General features: G+C 45.0%; 2 protein-coding genes and 1 gene segment (V, D, J or C); all 3 read left to right on the top strand.

The window, feature by feature from the left end:
- The window catches only part of LOC142249623 (immunoglobulin lambda-1 light chain-like), a 757,490-nt gene that overhangs the window by 702,793 nt on the left and 34,912 nt on the right, over positions 1 to 19,785 (top strand). The window lies entirely within an intron of this gene.
- Positions 1 to 19,785, top strand: part of LOC142249649 (Ig lambda-1 chain C region-like) — a 609,515-nt gene that overhangs the window by 570,796 nt on the left and 18,934 nt on the right.
- LOC142303451 (immunoglobulin lambda-1 light chain-like) overlaps positions 1 to 19,785 on the top strand; it is a 90,091-nt gene that overhangs the window by 65,717 nt on the left and 4,589 nt on the right. The window contains exons 4-6 of the mRNA XM_075344803.1: positions 17,543 to 17,577; positions 18,665 to 18,983; positions 19,297 to 19,309. Of these exons, the coding sequence (XP_075200918.1) occupies positions 17,543 to 17,577; positions 18,665 to 18,983; positions 19,297 to 19,309 (367 nt within the window). The remainder of the gene's footprint in view (positions 1 to 17,542; positions 17,578 to 18,664; positions 18,984 to 19,296; positions 19,310 to 19,785) is intronic.

The following is a 19,785-nucleotide window of genomic DNA, read 5'->3' as shown; positions in this document are numbered from 1 at the left end:
CGTATATCATTTTCTGTGTATTGTGGGGATTGTTTATGCCCTCCCACAGCGGTGGAACAGCCACAAGACGAAATGGAGGGGCCCCCAGCGACATGGGCCCTTTGTTTATGGGTATCAGAGAGCCTCTCTCCAGGACCCCGTCTGTGTCCATCTGGCTCTCAGCCCAGGAGGATCCCGTAACCCAGCTATCTGGAGAGGTGGGGGGACCTCCTTGTGAGGCATCCCCCAAAAATCGGCAGCTGCCTCCAGTGACTCATGTGGTCCTCCTCCGTCTCCAGGTCCCCCTGGTGGTCGTGTGGTCCCTGTCAGGGGAAGGTGACCCGTGCGGCTATCATCCCCTCTGGCGTGGGCCCCTAACAGCAGGTCCCCCCTCTTTCCCCGCACCTGTATCCTGTAGTCAGGCAGTCCTTCAGGGGTGTCAGCTGCTTCCTCCCCTCCTGCATCCACCGCCTTTGTAAAAGGGCCTGATGATTCCTGGGCTGCAGCCGGTCTGTGAGTATCCTGCTTCTGTAGCGCCCGAGGCTGCGGCGGTGAATCATCACCTGGGCCCGAACACGTGTGCAGACCTCACGCGCACACCGCAGCTCCTCCGATTTCGCTGACGCCGGCTGCGGGTAAGTTGTAAGAACTCACCAGTCCCAGTGGCAGTGTAGCGGAGCACGAGGCAAGCGAGGTCGCGGCCGCGGGTGTCCCGTCCTCCATCACCGAACCTCCAGGCCACATCTCACGTAGGCGGGCGCTATCTTGGAATGGCGCCAGCAGATCCACCGCTCCTCTCGCTGCGGGTTTCCCGTCTGTGTTCGTCGCCACTGTGGGTCTCATAGCAGGTCCTCTCACATCACGGGGCGCCTCAGCAGCTTCGTCCCTCCTCTGGTTCCCCAGCCCTGCCACTACTTCGGGCACCAGGACAGGGAAAGGTTCCAGCCCAGGCTCTGTAGGCCGCAGCTCTTGCCCCGACTGTGAAGTCACCACAGACTCCCTGGAGCGGGTGAAATAAGCTCCAATATTAGTCTGAGGAGCAGGGGGGCGACTTGGGGTGCTGTTCTTGCTCTTTTTGGCAGCAGATTTGCCCATTGTATATGGTAAAGCCGGCTTTATGGGGAATTATACAGAGGAGCTCCAGAAAGCCATGTCCTCACTCAGCCATGTCTAGCTCCGCCCCCCTATCAAGACATTTTAAACTAGACAGATTTTCTTCTCTCAAGACCAGGGCTCTTGTTTTCAGTGCTCTGGTACCTGGAGGTTGGACTTGGGCGTGTTCCCTCGTGGTGATGACTCTGGGGACCTGGTAGAAGCAGTGGGGATGGAGTCTGAACTCACTAAGGTTTCCCTTGGACACTGTACCATGTCCAAGGCAAACCAGCCTCTTTCTCCCTTATGTCTCGTGAACTCGACTACATCCCCCACATATACTGTAGATCACGACCAGGGCGACCCCGCATTAGGTGGGATTGTACATCCCACCTGGATACGAAGATCCCCTCCTTCACTCCAGCCTCCACTATAAAGCCATACCCTGTGTGGCACTTAAACTCCTCCACTACTCATCTGTGAAGGGGACCTCGAGACTGGAATCTGGTCCGCCGCAGGGACTGCTTGTCCTGCAGGTCCCGGGTCTCCACCTGCTTTCTCTCATGATCTGGGGTGAGATTTACAAGGGGGCATGGGGGTCTAGCCTTACTCGCCGCCGCTCTCTGCGGGCTGGTCTCCGCATTACCATCACCTGGTCATCAGCAGGCAACCAGGTAACATACATGCTGGGACTATATGCTACCAGTTCTTCCTCCCTGGCAGGGGGTGCTGCGACCTCCTCCGATCTATGGGGGGATAGCAGCGCGGCCTCCTGGCCTCCCTCTCTCTCAGAGGGTGCTGCGACCTCCTCCGGTCGGCTGGGAATCAGCAATGATGGTGTCTGGACCTCTTCTCCCTCCCTGGCGGAGGGTGCTGTGACCTCTTCCGGTCTTTGGGGGAACAGCAACGCAACCTCATGGCATCCCTTTCTCTCAAAGGGTGCTGCAACCTCCTCCGGTCGGGCAAGGAGCAGCTCTGGGGACGAGCTTTCATCAGCCAGGCAGGACTGTAAATCCCTCTCCAGCGGAGAGGGTGCTGTCACCTCTTCAGGTCGGGATGGCAGCTTGGGAACCAGGTACCTCTCCACCAGGTGTGCTGGGTACAGAGCAGTCAGTTCTCTCTTTAGCCGAGCCAGTTCTTTGTCTGCTTCAGGTTGGAGCGCAGATGCTGGTTCCCCAGTCAGCGACTGGGGCACTGTGACCACCTCTGGTTGGGCAACTTGGACAGGAGGCATTGCGGCCTGGTCTGGTCTGGCCATGGGTGTCACATCTGGTGTTGTATCGGGGGTCGCACCGGACGTCGCACCGAACATCTCACCAGACATCACATCGGGCATCGCACCGGACATCGCATCAGGCATCGCACCGGACATCGCACTGGTTTCTGATGACAATGCCAGTGTGGTCAGCATACCAGGTGGAACAGGGGCGGTTTTGCACTCACTCAGATTCATGCTGGAGACATCCTGTAGCAGGGTCACTATTGCTGACGATGACTCCAGTTGAGCGTGGGCGGTGCCTCCAGGCGGGCCTCTATGCACTGACAACCGCAGGTTTCTAATTGCCATTATCATCTTCTTCTTCCAAGCGGCTATCTCTCGCCTGCTCTGCTCTTCCATACCGTCGGCAATTCTTCCCACCTCTGCCTCCAGTTCCGCTGCAGTCATGGGCCTGGTCCATCCCAGCTCCTTGTTGTCACCTTCTACTGACGCCATCTTGCGTCTATCGTTGCTCTTCAGGTTCTGGTCATGCTTTAGTCTTAGTTTCGTTTTTGGTTGTCCTCCTCCCACAGGACTGGGACGTCCCCGCAGTCTGGAGACAGATCCGCCACCATCTTCTCCTTTCACTGTGTCAGAGGGCTCTTCCCATGCTCGGTCAGCCACTCCTCTTCGTGGGCGGTTACCTTTTCTTCTGCATGGGCTGCAACTCTTAAAATTGCGCACTTTTAACAGCAACAAAATGGCGAACGTTCAAACTTTTCGATCGGACTGCTGAGGCTCACTGTCACCTGTCTAAACAGGTCTAGTCCTTGATCCTGTTCGTGACGCCAGATGTGTGTCGCCCACCTGTAGCAGCCACCTCAGGGACGACACAGGGTCTTCACTTGATTATTTCTGGCAACAGGCATGTCGGTTTTATATAGATAGGAGTCGTGACGCCACTCACGTTTGCGGTCAGGATTATGGGTGACCACCACTGCAGGTTTAATGAGCGTCTGTGGCCGATGGAGTCTGCAGTCAGATGGTGTGGCCTCCCGTGAGTGAGGCTGGCCCCAGGGGCTTGGGTGTGTAGAACAACAGGTCCCAGAATAACTCAGTCTCAGTCCAGAAAGTCTTTCAATTTGTTTACTCGCTTTCAGATGTTTTTGTGAGGAACCCGGGCAATTCTGAGACTAAACTAAAAGAAACCAGGTATCCTTTAGGCTGGTCTAAGGGTAACCGTTAACTCGCCTTCCTAGCACTTCTTGTTTCGGATAACCCCTGACTTGAAGTATCGTGGGATTCATCCAGGGAAGTCGCTACTGCCTTTTACTCCCCTTTTTGGCCCGTTTGCCGGCAGCGTGGACCAAGGAAGATGGCTCCAGGCTCCATCCTCCTTATGAGCCCCCTCGTTGCTGCTGAGGCTCGGACTCTAGATGGTTGGAGAGGGACTTGTAGTTCCCCTCACCGGCAGGTTTAGCAGATCAATAAATGGACGTCTACGCTAGGGACCTGCTCCCCGTGCATGCCTAGTCACCAGGAGTCCCCGTACTCGACCGACTGACTCCCTCAGCGTCTTTCTGACTGACTAGCTGGTGACCATTCTTCCCCGCTAACGGCTACTTCACACGCGCAGGGTCTGACTAGTGTGAGCGCGCATGTGCGTCTCCTAGCAACCGCCGCTCACCCCTACCAGACTGGCTTGCTCCACTCCTTTCCTGACAGCCTCTGCACTTTAGCTCCCAGCCCCTCCACTACACCCCTTGATGAGATGTGGGGGCAAGCCCCCTCCCAGCCTTTAGGATTACCTGGAAGTACTGCCCCAGCATGGGTGCAGTACTCAGTGGTGCCTGACCAGGTCAGGGGCGCCACACAGCCACCCCAGAAATGGAGCATCACGAGAAATAGTTTCAGGGACTGTTTATTTTAATAAGGGATTTTTGTGTGTGTCTTTTTTTAATTGTTGGGTTAGTAATCTGGGTGTCTGAAAGACACCTCTCCATTACTAATGCCACGGCTTGATGCCAGCTGTGTTTTTGGACACTGTACAGCTGACATCAACCCCAAAATCTATTATCTTGATTACCAAAGCAGAGGCATCGGGAAGAGTTGATGTGAAGAGCCAGAATTGGAGCATCCCCTCATGCTCCATTTCGGGGGCGACTGTGGGATAGTATTTTTCAGCTGAGAAGGGCCAAATAACCATGGATGTTATGATAATACCAGCCCACTGCTATCTGCTTTGCCTTTGCTGGCTGGTTATCGAAAAATGGGGGGACCCCACAATGTTTTTCTTTTGTTTATTTATTTGGCTAATATATGTACAACGTATCTAGTTAGCTATCTTTCTATCTATCATCTGTCTATCATATAGCTGTCATCTTTGCACATCTTTAATACTTAAAAATCAGAAATTCTTTAAATGCGTTTAATTCTGGTACATTTCAAACAGACAGCACCCGGATGTCACATGCATGCCATCTGTGTGCTGTATGTGTTTTTCATGGACCCATTGACTTGTATGGGTCTGAGAAATCTGTGGTGCTGGAAAATAAAATACATGTCCCCATGTAGATCGAATGGACACATGGAGATGGGAAGATCAATATAAATTTTAATGAGTATTCATGTGAACGTGTCTACGGTACGTGTGAAAACAGACGTCACACATGCCAGAAATACATACGTGTGAAGAGGTCTCGGGTGTACAGTTTTAGGATTTCTTAACTTAGTTTCTTAGCATATTGACATGTTTCTATTTGTTTTTTCTGATATGCGTCAGTCTGGCACTAACAATGGTTGATTTTTGCCCCCAGCACTTGTTGATCCACATCAGATTGTGTTAGCACTATTGCATATTAAGTTGGGCCTAATGAAGAACTTTGTAAAGGCAATGTATGAAAATGCAAAAACATTTAATTATGTCATTGATAAATTTCCAAGGCTGAGTGAAGCAAAGATAAAGGATGGAGTCTTTTTTGGACCTCAGATTCATGTGTTTTTTTAAGATGTGGAGTTTCTCCGTTTGTTGCCTGGCAAGAGAAAAACTGCATGGGTAGCATTCACATTAGTGGAAACTAATATTTTGGGAAACTGAAGAGCAGATATCTGAAGAGTTGGTGAAAATCTCATCAAAACATATAAAGATCTTGTCCTTATGTTGTCCTTAAAGATTTATTTCTTACATTCGCATCTAGACTTTTTTCCAACACACTGCTGAGTAGTGAGATTTCACCAGGATATCAATCAAATACCATCAATGCTTGCAGATTACTCTTGGACAATTGTAAGAGATGATCTGCTGCAGGAGTACAAGAGACAAGCAAAAAAGAGTGGTCACTGAATGAGGACCAAATTTTGCAGTGCATAATTCGCAATAGTTTTTAGACGTTTTAATTATTTGAATTGTTGCTAAGTTACTAGTCAGCAGTATGAATGGGGTCTACCAAAAGATCAAAGTAAATAATTCAGCAAGGGTAGAAAATTAATTAAAACTTAACCGGTTAAAATCAAGAGACCCAATTGACAAGTAAACATATAAACGCCTGTGAAAACAGGCACCGTGGTGGAAAGAAATGGGTGTAATGTATTACCTATCACAAAAATAGACGCATATGCCACCAGTCGCACTTGTTGGTGTAAGGAAGAGGTTAACAAGGCAGCAAGGTGCAAACAGAATACATGTACAAGGTGACTTAGAAAAACTGGAACAGTCTCACCATTCATTGTACTGAGACTGGTTCACTAGCGAGATAAGTAGCGGGGGAGGAGGGGAAATAGAAACTGCCTCACAATACCCCAAATTACCAGGGAAAGAGGGATGTGAGTGGTGGCAGACAGCCTGGTAATTTGGGTATTGTGAGGCAGTTTTTATTTGCCCCCCCCGCTACTTACCTTGCTAGTGAACCAGTCTCAGGACAACAAATGGCAAGACTGTTCCAATTTTTCTTGTACATGTATTCTGTTAGCACCTTGCTGTCTCGTTAACTCCTTCATTACAGCAACAAGTGTGACTAGTGGCATATGTGTCTTTTTGTGATAGGTAATAGATTACACACATTTTATTCCACCATGGTGCCTGTTTTCACATGCATTTATCTGTTTGTTTGTTGCTAAGTTACCTCTAAATAAATATCAGAAAATTAACACAACAAAATATTCTGCATCTTCATATTTGCAAAAATAATAATTCTTTAAGGTACTGAAACTTTTATGTATTAATTCTATGTATTAGCAAAAAGAAAACTCCTTGATATCATAGAAAGAAAAGTAAAATAAAAAAAAATATTGTCAGATCTGAATTCCGGAGAGCAAAATCATTAGGAAATGGCTCATTCAATAACTGAACCTGACAACTTTTGAAAATATGTAGAACAGTGTATTTTGGAAAGACTTCAGTAATAACGGTCAATATCCAGTGACCAAGGACATCCGTCTTACACCTGATGAGTCTGTAATTCTAAGATTTTGGATTGTAATTGTCACTTTGGGAGTGTTGTCTCCATTTTTTAATTTCCAAATCTTTTCATTTTTCCAATAAATTAGAAATTAAAGGGGTTGACCACCCAAATTTTTTTACCCACATGCATGTATTTTAGGCTAAAAAAAAAAATTGCAATTGGGTTTTTCATTTGCACTTTGTTCTGTTTTAAAAGCTTTTGTTTTCCTACACATTCAACTTTAATGTAGTCTGTGTCTATAAATCAGCTAAGTGGTGCTCAGGAAAAAATAAAAACAGATAAAAAAAAGTTGCAAACTGTCCTGATAGTCATAATGCCAGAAAGGATGAAACATGGTCTGTGTCAGGTTTCCGGGTTTTCCAGTCCTCTTTTGAAAGAGCTTGCCCTCGGTTAACATGGAGTTTTATGTTCTGTTGCCCTACTTCCTGTCCAGCTGCTTAAAAGGCCGCCTCTAAGCCTAGTCCAGTGCCTGAGTATACTGCTTGCTGTGTGCTCCTGCTTTACTACTGCTGCTGCTACTTGGATCCTCCTGAAAATCTACCGACCGACTCTGGACCACACCCGGTTTCTTCAAACTGTGCCCGGACTCCGTCTGCCGTCTTTGGTCAGCACGTCTGCCCGGTTTCTTCCGGTTCGTAACCATTCTGGACTTTCATCCCGTACGGACACTTCTGGACTTTACCGCTTGCCCCTTGTGTCCCGGCTGCGGCGCATTTAGGCCTTCCGGGGTTGATTGCCGGACAGTCCCTGTATAGGGGTTCGCTCTGGTGGTCTCCCTGGGGGAGTCCGGTGCGTGGCCCCGGGAATTCCCTCCGCTCCGTTTCGGGAAGGTATTTCGTGTGTTTGTTCTGCTGTGTTTGTTCTGCTGTGTTTGTTCTGCTGTGTTTGTTCTGCTGTGTTTGTTCTGCTGTGTTTGTTCTGCTGTGTTTGTTCTGCTGTGTTTGTTCTGCTGTGTTTGTTCTGCTGTGTTTGTTCCGTTGTGTATCTACCGTGGTTACATATCATAAACATCTTGTACCACAAACTCGTCTCTGGCTGTCATTGCCCTAACGCTATCGAAATCCTCAAAACATACAATAGTATTACATTATACTCAGGCCACAAGAGGATTTCGCTGGGGCAATGACTGAGACACGAGTAGATCAGCTCTTTTCTATGATTAACTCTTTGCAGCAGGAGATGGAGGTGGTGCAGACTAAACTTAGAGATGTGGAGGCACAGCTGGGCCATGATCACCAGGTACTGGGTCCGGCTATACAGGACTTGCAAGTCAGAGTGGAGGCTCAGGAAGCCGGCCCCACTACGTCCGTATCAGCTGCCGGTATGCCTAGGTTACCCCCATTCCGTTTCAATGGTGACCGTAGTCAGTTTCGTGGATTTGTGAACCAATGTATACTGTTTTTTGATGTACATGCCGATTATTACCGTTCTGACCGGTCCAAAGTGTTATGTATAATTATGTTATTAACCTCACGAGCACTGGCTTGGGCTAATCCTATGATAGAGAACCGGGACATCCGTTTAAATCACCTAGATGATTTTCTGACCGCAATGGCGCAGATGTTTGATGATCCGAATCGCCGTGCTACCGCTGAATCGGCTCTCCTTTCCTTACGTCAGGGAAAGCGTTCTGTCGTTGAATACGCCACTGAATTTAAGAGGTTAGTGGTAGACACCGACTGGGGAAACAATGCATTATTGTCTGTTTTCAGAAAGGGGTTGTCCGGTACCATCAAGGACGAGTTAGCTCGTTCTGAATCTCCAGGGGATTTTGAACTGTTTCTCCAGCACTGTGTGCGTATTGATACCCGCTTGACGGAACGTAGACAGGAAAAATGGGCAGCTGTAAACCGTGTAAACAACTTTGCATTTCCTTCCAGAGAACCCGCTCTCAGGACGCCACGGGAGGCCGAGGACGTTCCTATGCAAGTGGACTCTCTGCAAAAGCGAGAGACCAATGAACGTCGCGAACACCGGCTCCGTGAGCGTTTGTGTTTCTATTGCGGTCAATCGGACCATTTCTTGATCGACTGCCCGAAACGTCCGAATCGCCCAAATAAGGTATTGGCAGCCATGGCAGAGTGTGACAACACGGACGCAGAGTCCGATATCTCTGAGGCAAGTGGACACTTGGATGCGGTATTTCCCTTGACTGTAATGTCAACCTCACCGAAGGACTCGGAAGGGAAATATACCCATTGCTCGCTCCCCATTCAGATCCGGTGGGAGGGACAGCTAATACCTACCTCTGCAATGATAGATTCTGGGGCAGGGGGAAATTTCATGGACTCCTCTTTTGCCAGGAAACACGGTATCCGGACTCAGCAAAGAGCCTCACCGGTTACCATGGAGACGGTAGATGGATCTCCGTTAATCTCTGGACCAGTTGATCGGGAAACCGTACCGCTAGAATGTGTCATGAAGCCAGGTCAGCAGGAGACCCTTGTTTTCATGCTAATTTCTTCTCCTCATTTTCCGATTATTTTAGGTATTCCGTGGCTACGGTCTACAAATCCGGTCATCGATTGGGAAACTAAGGAAATATCCTTCCCACCGCAGAGTATTCCGACCATTAGTCCAACTGTTCCGGTTCCAGTAACACCGAATGCGGAGGGCACTGTACAGGTACCTATTCTACCCCCGGTGTATAACGACTTTGCGGACATATGCGACAAAAGAAAAGCCGATCGGCTTCCCCCGCATAGACCGTATGATTGCCCCATAGACTTACTCCCAGGGGCGGAGATCCCGTTTGGTCATGTCTACCCGTTGGCGGCACCTGAGCTAGAAGCACTAAAAAACTACATTGAAAGTCTAGCTAAGGGATTTATTCGTCCGTCTACCTCACCAGCAGGGGCACCCATCTTTTTTGTGAAAAAGAAAGAGGGGACTCTAAGACCCTGTATTGACTACCGGGAACTGAATAAAATAACCATCCGGAACCGGTATCCGTTACCATTGATTCCTGAGCTATTGGAGAGGGTCCAACAGGCAAAAATATTCACCAAATTGGACCTCCGTGGGGCATACAATCTACTCCGCATACGTCCCGGAGACGAGTGGAAGACCGCGTTCCGATGTCGGTATGGACATTTTGAGTACCTAGTGATGCCTTTTGGACTTTGTAACGCTCCCGCGGCTTTCCAACATCTAGTTAACGATATTTTTAGGGATATCATGGACCAATTCATGGTGATTTATCTGGACGATATCCTAATCTTTTCTGATTCCCTACAGGAACACCAGGAGCACGTCAAGACCGTACTTACCCGGCTGAGGGAAAACCACCTGTACATCAAACTGGAGAAATGCGAATTCCATTGCTCACAGATACAATTCTTAGGTTATGTCATCTCTCCTCAGGGACTGAACATGGAGTCTGGCAAAATACAAGCAATTCTAGACTGGCCGGAACCGGGAAACATCAAAGAGGTACAACGCTTTGTCGGTTTTGCCAACTTTTACCGACGTTTTATCCGTAATTTTTCAGAGATCGTTCGTCCCATCACTCTGTTAACCAAGAAAGGACAGAAGTTTGTGTGGTCCGCCCAGGCCCAGGAAGCCTTCCATCGTCTCAAGGTTTGTTTTACCTCAGCGCCTATATTGGTACATCCGAATCCCGCACTTCCCTTTATCGTGGAAGTCGACGCTTCCGACTACGCATTAGGGGCCATCCTTTCTCAAAGGACTGGGGACAAGAGTCTCTTACATCCGTGTGCTTTCTTTTCCCGCCGGTTGTCCCCTGCAGAAAGGAACTATGACATTGCGGACAAAGAATTGTTAGCGATTATTTCCGCTTTCAAGGAATGGAGACACCACTTACAGGGAGCCGCGCAGCAAGTGATAGTACTCACAGATCATCGTAATCTGGAATTTCTTAAGTCTGCCAGGTGCCTGTCTCCACGGCAAGCCCGTTGGAGCCTATTCCTTAACCAGTTCAATTTTGTCGTTTCATACCGTCCAGGTTCACGTAATGGGAAAGCCGATGCCTTATCCCGAATCCACGCCGTGGACTCCGTGCCTGGAACCCCGTCTCAGACCGTGTTATCGGATGCCAATTTCGTTGGAGTAATCCAGGACCAGGACTTGTGGAAGGACATCAAGCTGGCCTATGATGGTGACGTATTTCTTGCTGCCCCCCCGAATGATGTAACTCTTGTTCTTCGGAATGGTGTTTGGTTGAGAGAGCGACGCATTTATGTCCCGGAGGCCGTAAGACTTCGGGTTCTCAAGTTGGTCCATGACTCCGTGTTGGCTGGTCATAGGGGGGTACAGAAGACGCAGGAATTTCTGAACCGTTTTTTCTGGTGGCCTACTTGTTTAAAGGACGTAAAGGACTATGTCCACTCATGTGTGGTTTGTGCCCGGTGCAAGGTCCCTCGTGTGGCTCCTACAGGACTCCTCCAACCGTTACCCGTGCCATCTCGCCCTTGGGGGTCTATCTCAATGGATTTTATTGTGGAGTTGCCCGTCTCAGACGGTCACAATACCATTTTAGTGGTGGTGGATCGGTTGACTAAAGCTGCTCACTTTATTCCGTGTGCCGGTCTTCCCTCAGCCTCAGAGACAGTGGATCTGGTTATCCAGAACGTGTTCCGATTGCATGGGGTACCAGACGAGATCATCTCTGACCGGGGCGTGCAGTTCACGTCTAGGTTCTGGAAGGGGTTTTGTACGGCACTCCAGATTGATGTCTGTTTGTCTTCTGCATACCATCCTCAGACAAATGGGCAGACCGAACGGACCAATCAAACCCTGGAACAATACCTTCGCTGTTATGTCAGCCATCTGCAGGACGATTGGTTGAAGATGCTTCCGTTGGCGGAGTTCTCGTATAACAACACTCAGAGCAGCTCCACTAAGGTAACGCCCTTCTTTGCTAACTTGGGTTACCATCCGACTATTTTGCCTAGGTCACCGGTTGCGGTCTCAGTGCCTGCGGTGGAGGACAGATTGACAGAGCTACGACGAAATCTGGAGGTTCTGAAGGACACTGTGGCTACAGCTCAGGAGCGTTACAAGAGGTCGGCAGACGCTCACCGGAAACCGGCACCCGTGTATAAGGTAGGGGACTCTGCATGGTTATCCACCAAGAACCTGAGATTGGGTGTCCCTTCGCAGAAGCTGGGACAAAAATTCATCGGTCCGTTCAAGATCACCGGGATCGTGAGCCCTGTGGCCTGTCGGCTGCGGTTACCGCACCATCTAAAGGTACACCCGGTCTTTCATGTTTCTCTCCTCAAATCCGTCTCTCCCAATACGTTTCATGGTCGTGTCGTGCCTCCTCCTCTGCCTGTGATGGTCGACGGCGAGGAGCAGTTCGTGGTTGAGGACATTATTGACTCCCGGCTCCATCGTCGTCGGCTTCAGTATCTGGTATGTTGGCAGGGGTACGCCCCCGAGGACGATTCCTGGGAACCGGTGGGTAACATTCGAGCACCCCGGAAGATCGCTCAGTTTCATCGACGGTACCCGGATAAGCCGGGCCCTGACCCGTCCTGAGGCCGTTTCTGGGGGGGGGAGTAATGTCAGGTTTCCGGGTTTTCCAGTCCTCTTTTGAAAGAGCTTGCCCTCGGTTAACATGGAGTTTTATGTTCTGTTGCCCTACTTCCTGTCCAGCTGCTTAAAAGGCCGCCTCTAAGCCTAGTCCAGTGCCTGAGTATACTGCTTGCTGTGTGCTCCTGCTTTACTGCTGCTGCTACTTGGATCCTCCTGAAAATCTACCGACCGACTCTGGACCACACCCGGTTTCTTCAAACTGTGCCCGGACTCCGTCTGCCGTCTTTGGTCAGCACATCTGCCCGGTTTCTTCCGGTTCGTAACCATTCTGGACTTTCATCCCGTACGGACACTTCTGGACTTTACCGCTTGCCCCTTGTGTCCCGGCTGCGGCGCATTTAGGCCTTCCGGGGTTGATTGCCGGACAGTCCCTGTATAGGGGTTCGCTCTGGTGGTCTCCCTGGGGGAGTCCGGTGCGTGGCCCCGGGAATTCCCTCCGCTCCGTTTCGGGAAGGTATTTCGTGTGTTTGTTCTGCTGTGTTTGTTCTGCTGTGTTTGTTCCGTTGTGTATCTACCGTGGTTACATATCATAAACATCTTGTACCACAAACTCGTCTCTGGCTGTCATTGCCCTAACGCTATCGAAATCCTCAAAACATACAATAGTATTACAGTCTGGAGCGCTATGGAGGCCACGGGGATGTATAAGTTCAATGATTTTTATTAATTCCCATAAACCACATAAACCACAGTGGTTTATGTGAATTAATAAAAATCATTGAACTTATACATCCCCGTGGCCTCCATAGCGCTCCATGAGACTGTGTTTCATCCTTTCTGGCAATTTTTTTCCCCTTTGGGGTCCCACGGCAAGAGCTGCTTGGATTTAGGCTAAACTCGCAACCAGGAACACTGATACCCAGTGACTCCTCCGGACCGGCCGCACAAGAGGTATTCTCCTTTGAAGGCTTTCCTGGAGAAACTCCCCAGCTGCAGGAGACCTCGACCCTGCCTGGCACGGCAGCACGAGTGGCTAATCTCTTGGAAGGATCTCCTGGATTCAGTCCCTGACAGCGCAAGTATAAAAACACTCGCGTCTTTTACCGGGGGTTGTGCGAAGGCTGCACAACCTTATCAAGTGAGCAAATTTCGACTATTTGTTCTCACCGCTTACATTGTGACCCTACACATGCACTCCTTGTTTTCATTTTTATCCTGATAGTCATAATGAGCTCACTAATGGATTCTTAGGTTAAGCAATTGGCCACTTTCTCTTGTTAGTGCAACTTTACTAACAAACTAACCAGCTATCCTATTTATACAATGGCTGTTGGTGGAGAAGTATGGGGCTGGACCAGTCCAGCAGCCTCCTTCAATTGTAAAACACCTCACATGGAAAAGGTGCCTTTCTATTGGAGGATACTGATAGATTAGACTTGTCCTGAGGATGAAGATACCGGTGAAATCAAGATAGGGAGGCATGTGGCTCAGTGGTTAGCACTGCAGTCTTATGGGGAAAGGTGCCTACTAGACTTTGGTGCTGATTTGCTTTTTTTTCCATCACTTTCCTTTTTTGTCTAGTGGTACTAATTGACATTTTTTATATTAAATTCATCAAAATGGGTCACACAATTCATTTGGCAAAAAAGTAAAAGTGGGATTTGTTGGAATCAGCACCAAAAGCTGCAAGTCGGTGCCAAAAGTAACAATTTAGCACCAAATGTCACAATATGGTGCCAAAACTCACAATTTGGCCACCAACTTTAGCGTACTAGATAATACTAGATAATGCTCCAGGTAGGGATTAGAATTATATTGCGCCAAATTATACGGGTTTTTAAAAAGTTGCAATTAATCAGGCATAGAGATGAGCGAACCTGATTTTTGGTTTTCGGTGCAAACTCACACTTTTCCAAGAAAACAAAGTTTGGGATCAGAGTTTGGATGCTTTACGAATGTAAACCATTCGCATAAGCATCACTGTGCTTGGGTGCACTCAGTATTTGACCCAGTGTGAGCCGCTTGGAGTGTTTGATAGGCTCGCAATAGGGGTAACAACAGGGTGATTGGAAAAATTTCGCCAACCCTCTCGTCAAGGTGATCTGTTTATGGCTGGCTGCATGTGGGTGGAGATCCAAACTGCCAATTAGTGACTTCAAATGAAGGTCAGGTCAAGTCCGGGTCCAAAAAAGAACTTTAAAAAAGTTCAGCTGGACCAGCAGTACCTAAACTTCTATGGGTCTGCTCATCTCTAATCAGGCAGAAAAATATGGAATCACTAAACTTCACCCACAAATTGGAAACCCACCACTACAAATGGACACATATGAAATAGAATAATAAATTGGGTGCAAGCAAAAAAAGTTTCAAAACACACAAAACTAGATTTTGCCTTTGACAGGTGCAAAAGGTAGTGATGAATTGGGGCAATGTAGTTTTATCATGTTATTTATTGGTGTCATACTGTAGTAGTAAAATATAAACATTTGTACAGTGGTGTCCAAGCTCCATAGTTTAGTAACTTATACACGTTTTAGAGAATGTGCCATTATTATCACATGAATCTCTGAAAGTTGCTGGAGTCCATATTGACTAGACATATTCTGCATATGATTGCTCTGCCAGTAGTGCAGAACTCCTGCTTGTCAGCAACAACTGTCATTCTACAAAGCCTGAAAATATGACATATGTCAAGGTGATTACAGATCATAGGAATCTATGAAGTGTGGACATCTTTACTGTTTTGTGTGAGATGGTGATAGTATAGACAGTGGTATGAGCAAAAAATGAAAAAGTTGATGGTAAAATTTTGTTCCAAAAACTAAAGTATGGATTGATTTTTCTCAGACCTTAGTCACTCATTGAGGTAAGAACCTTTCCTTTTTACTATAAATCTAAGTTAAAGTTTTCATGTATGCAGATAAATCGAGAAATAAGAAAGAAGCAGCAATTGTCAAAAAACGTTTGAAAAAAAAATATATATATCCTTTTTTTATATATATATATATATATATATATATATATATATATATATATATATATATATATATATATATATATATATATATATATATATATATATATATATATATATATATATATATATATATATATATAAATACATATTGCCTTCATTAACTACCTGTGCAACATTTCAGCTATTTTAATGTTTTTCAGAGAAATTTGAGAGACTCATGGGCAATAGAAGATGGTTTTATATTTTTCCAGAAACTTGGGGAAAGGCTGGTTCCTTCTTCTTCTGGATTTGTTCAGTTAAATGAATGACTGTTTTTTGTGGTGTTTAATGTGGTGAAAAATATTGCTTTTACCAACATTTAACATGCTCTCATTGATGGAGGAAACTGTTATTGGCTTTCATAGTCATAAAATTAGGGCCAATGAATTGGATATGCTTGAGCATCCTATCTACCAGTGATCGCCTACTATTTGTTATCTTTATCCATATTCTAATCTAGTTGTAAATCAGTTCTAATGTTCTTCTATAAAACCGATCTATTTAATATTACATAAATATTTTCTCATAGATTATGTGGCTGTTGCTAAACGTTTTCCACCAAGTTAGTTCAAGTTGGCTATCTCCATCAGGGCTATCAGCAATAATCGGGCATTGGTTCACCTGCTCGACTGCCTCTCTTCACAGATTGAGCACTGCAAAACTTTGGCAGGGATCCCAGTAATCAGTAAGGTACCATCTATGCTGTGGTTGGAGCACTGCAATGGATGAACTAATATATTTCAGCAACATTTCGACTCACTTAGAGTGCTTATGGGCTGAAGCCTGACACTGAGTGCAATCACTATGGATTGATGACTGCCTTTCACCAACACCAAAAAGTGGCATGCACTGCAGCTGATTACATTTGTTTTCTTTGCTGTGGATGGAAAAAAATTGTTTCAACCTTTTAAAAGTTGAGATTTGACAAGATAATATTGAAAAGTTAAGATACTAATGTTGACATACAGAGATGAGTGAATAAATTTGGAATTGAATTGTAGTCAAATTTTTAAAAAATCAACATTTTGCCAAAATTCAGATTTTTTTATTTTTGTTACTCGCTTTGGAACTTAGTAATATGCCGGCCGCTGGACACTTTTTTTGGCCACAAAAGGCTAAAAAAAAAATAAAAAATTTTTTAAACTCATCTCTCCGGCCTTTTTTACTACTCACGACCACCGGACTGGTCCTCACTGCATCTTCTGATCCCTCACAGCTCATTCACTGAGGCCTGGGAAGGTTCTGCACATGTGTGCCAAAGGTCAACATGTTGGGACATCATGATGCCATGACCTTCTGTGCACTTTCATAGAACTCTGCTGGGCCTCATGAAAGTTGGAAGTTGATGAGAGACCAGAAAATGCCTTGAGGACCAAACAAGTGGCATTGAGTAACAAAGGAGCCGGAGAGGTCCACGGTCAGATGAGTATGACTTTTATAAATTTTTACATGTTGTCACGGTTCCGCTGTGCAGAGCATCTTGCACACTGTTGATGCTCTGCCACACTCTCATGAACTATGGAGCCTGCAGCTAAATGTTTCCTTTGTGCAGTGCATTTTGCATTTGGAGATACTTTGCTGTGTTTCTTTGAGCACTTGCTAACAGGTTATTTGACAGCACAGGTTTCAATGTTGGTTCTGGGAGGTACTTACTCAGGTGTTCCACGTTCCCGGCAATTGCTCTGTTTCATTACTGAACATACTCGCCCAGAACTTCGCCAGTCATACTCTCTAGTTCTGCAGTTGTGCTCATGGCTCCTGTTTGTGCTTGTGTTCTGACCTAGGCTTTTTGACCCCAGACTGTTTATTGACCCCTCTCTGCCCACTCCCTGTTCTTGTCATTACCTCCTGGCTTCTGACCTCAGATCATTACCTAATCATGTCTCTGTCTGCTCTCTGAATCTAATACATACTCTTCTGGAATTCTGACCCCCGACCTGTGACTTGACTGCATTTCTGCTTACTCCTTGAGTCCTGTTGTGTGTTGTGTCCTCCTGTTTCTGATGCTAGCTTGTCTGACTACCCTTCTGTCCATACTGTCCGTAAGTAGTGACTAAAATTACACATATTACATGTATTATCCCTCAGAGTATAATAAGGGATATTAAAATTGTGGAGAACAACTTCTCTGCTAATTGAATTTCCTGGGGAAAAAATGCACAAACAGGTGAATTCAAAATTATCCTTATCTCTATTGACAAACACAGAAAATATTTCTCTACATTGTGAGATCCCGGTAAATGTAATGTTATATATGTTGTACCATGGTTTTTGTATGAGGAAGTAACACAGTGAGTATATTTTCGGACCTGGAACCAAGTTAGCCGTTAACAGTAAGTACCTTTATAGTGTATATTTGTTTGCTTTTAATATATGTTCTGCCATTCAGAAATTGCATCTATATATTTGCCATTATGTATTTGTGCCATTTTTGTTTTATTAAAATGAAGTCTTAAACAAAAAAAATGTAAGAGAAGGAAATCAGTAATTTATTACAGCCAGAATTCATGTTTATTAATTATTTAGCCAAGGATACTATGTTTTTATGCAATGTGATAAAGGAAAATTATCCAAAATATCTTGGGGGGTATTCAATAAAACTGATTAGTGATATTTCTCACTTTTCTGTTTGTGATATAATAGCTTCTAAAAGGAGGGAATTCTCACTGATTATTTATGTATATTTATGTGAATTATACATGTTGGCTCTGTTTTTATGAAGAAAAAAGTTCATTATATTGAAAAGTTGCTACTGGTAGATTATATTTTTTTGTAAAGTTTTTGTTCACATGAAATATCTTTCAATATTTTTTTAATCATTAGGGGACTATCTCTGTGTGTGTGTGTGTGTGTGTGTGTGTGTATATATATATATATATATATATATATATATATATATATATATATATATATATATATATATATATATATATATAGATAAATATATATATATATATATATATACATACATATATATATAGATATATACATATTTTCTCCACACACACACATATATATATATATATATATATATGTGTCAAAGAATATATATAGAGAGAGAGATATTTATATCTATCTATCTATCTATATAAATATATCTATATAAATAAATATACCATGCCTGATGAAGAGACCTGAGTAGTCTCGAAAGCTTGCAATTATTACCATCTTTTCAGTTAGCCATTAAAAGGTATCAACCACTGAGGACTCTCTGTTCTTTTAAACAATTTTTTTATCTCTACTGGCTAACACGGTACAAAGATATATTTTACTTGTATATATATATATATATATATATATATATATATATATATATATATATATATACCTGTATTTATAGATATATAGCATAGGGGATGTTTGCTTAAGGTGGTGTTTGTTTGATGTTGTTTGTTAATTTTTGTATTTTTTACCTAACAGCCGGTGAAGTGAAAGCTCCTTCTGTAACTATTTATCGGCCTTCTGATGAGGAATTAAAAACAGATACGGCCACTACAGTCTGTGTGATATATAATTTCACACCAAGAATTGTGTCGGTGGAATGGACAGTAGATGAGACCAAGTGGACAAGTGGCATATATACATCACCGGCCAGCAAACAGGCGGATAATCTGTACATGGAGAGCAGTCTTCTCAGTATGACCACTTTAGAATACAACAAACATCAGAAGATCTCCTGTAAAGTGACACATCAGGAAAAGGAGATTGTCAAAACCTTGGACAAAGCAGAATGTTCTTAGTCTTTGCTGTATCTAAATCTTTGTGGCCCAAGTAATACTGTCTTTATACTTGATATTGGGACCATAAATACAACTTTATAGAACAATATTATTCTTCTCTAACATTTCTTTTATACTTCATTATTTCCAGTAGCAGCAGCTGTTTTACTTGCATCTTTTCATTTGAAAATCTTTAAGACATTGATCTTTTTCTGTATGAACCTTGAAATAAAATTACTTTAACTTCATTCAGTGTCTGTAGTGGTTACATCAAGATATATTGGGTTTTGTTTAGATATTGTACTTTATTAAGTGTATTATTCATTTTAATAGCCCCTCATATCATGTGACATAATATAGAAAATGTGTATAATCATTAGTACAGAGGCAAACCTCCACACTCCCCGCACCGACTGACAGCATGCGCAGAATTACAGGAGGAGGCTGTGAGTCAGTGCAGGGGGCGCAGTTACAGGTGCTGCTGTCAATACACAGAGTGGTGACTGAACCTGTGTCGGGGCCAACCTGATGACTGAAACCTGAGCACTGCCAGGAGGATTAAAGTTCTTTAACTCCTGGCAGCAGGGTTCGAAAAACAGGTGTCGAGCAGGTTCAGATTGCTATTTACCTACAGATTAACCCCCATATCTGCATGTTAATGGCATTTTTACATGTGACAGGTTCCTTTAAATGATTAAAACACGTTATACTGAATCTTTTATCACTAGTCTATATATCAATATACTCAGCTCTTTCTGCTCTATAAGGGGTGCTTCACACACAGCGAGCTCGCTGCCGAGATCGCTGCTGAGTCACGCTTTT

This window comes from Anomaloglossus baeobatrachus, chromosome 1, assembly GCF_048569485.1.
Source record: "Anomaloglossus baeobatrachus isolate aAnoBae1 chromosome 1, aAnoBae1.hap1, whole genome shotgun sequence".
Taxonomy (NCBI): domain Eukaryota; kingdom Metazoa; phylum Chordata; class Amphibia; order Anura; family Aromobatidae; genus Anomaloglossus; species Anomaloglossus baeobatrachus.
This window is presented reverse-complemented; position numbering and strand designations above follow the sequence as displayed.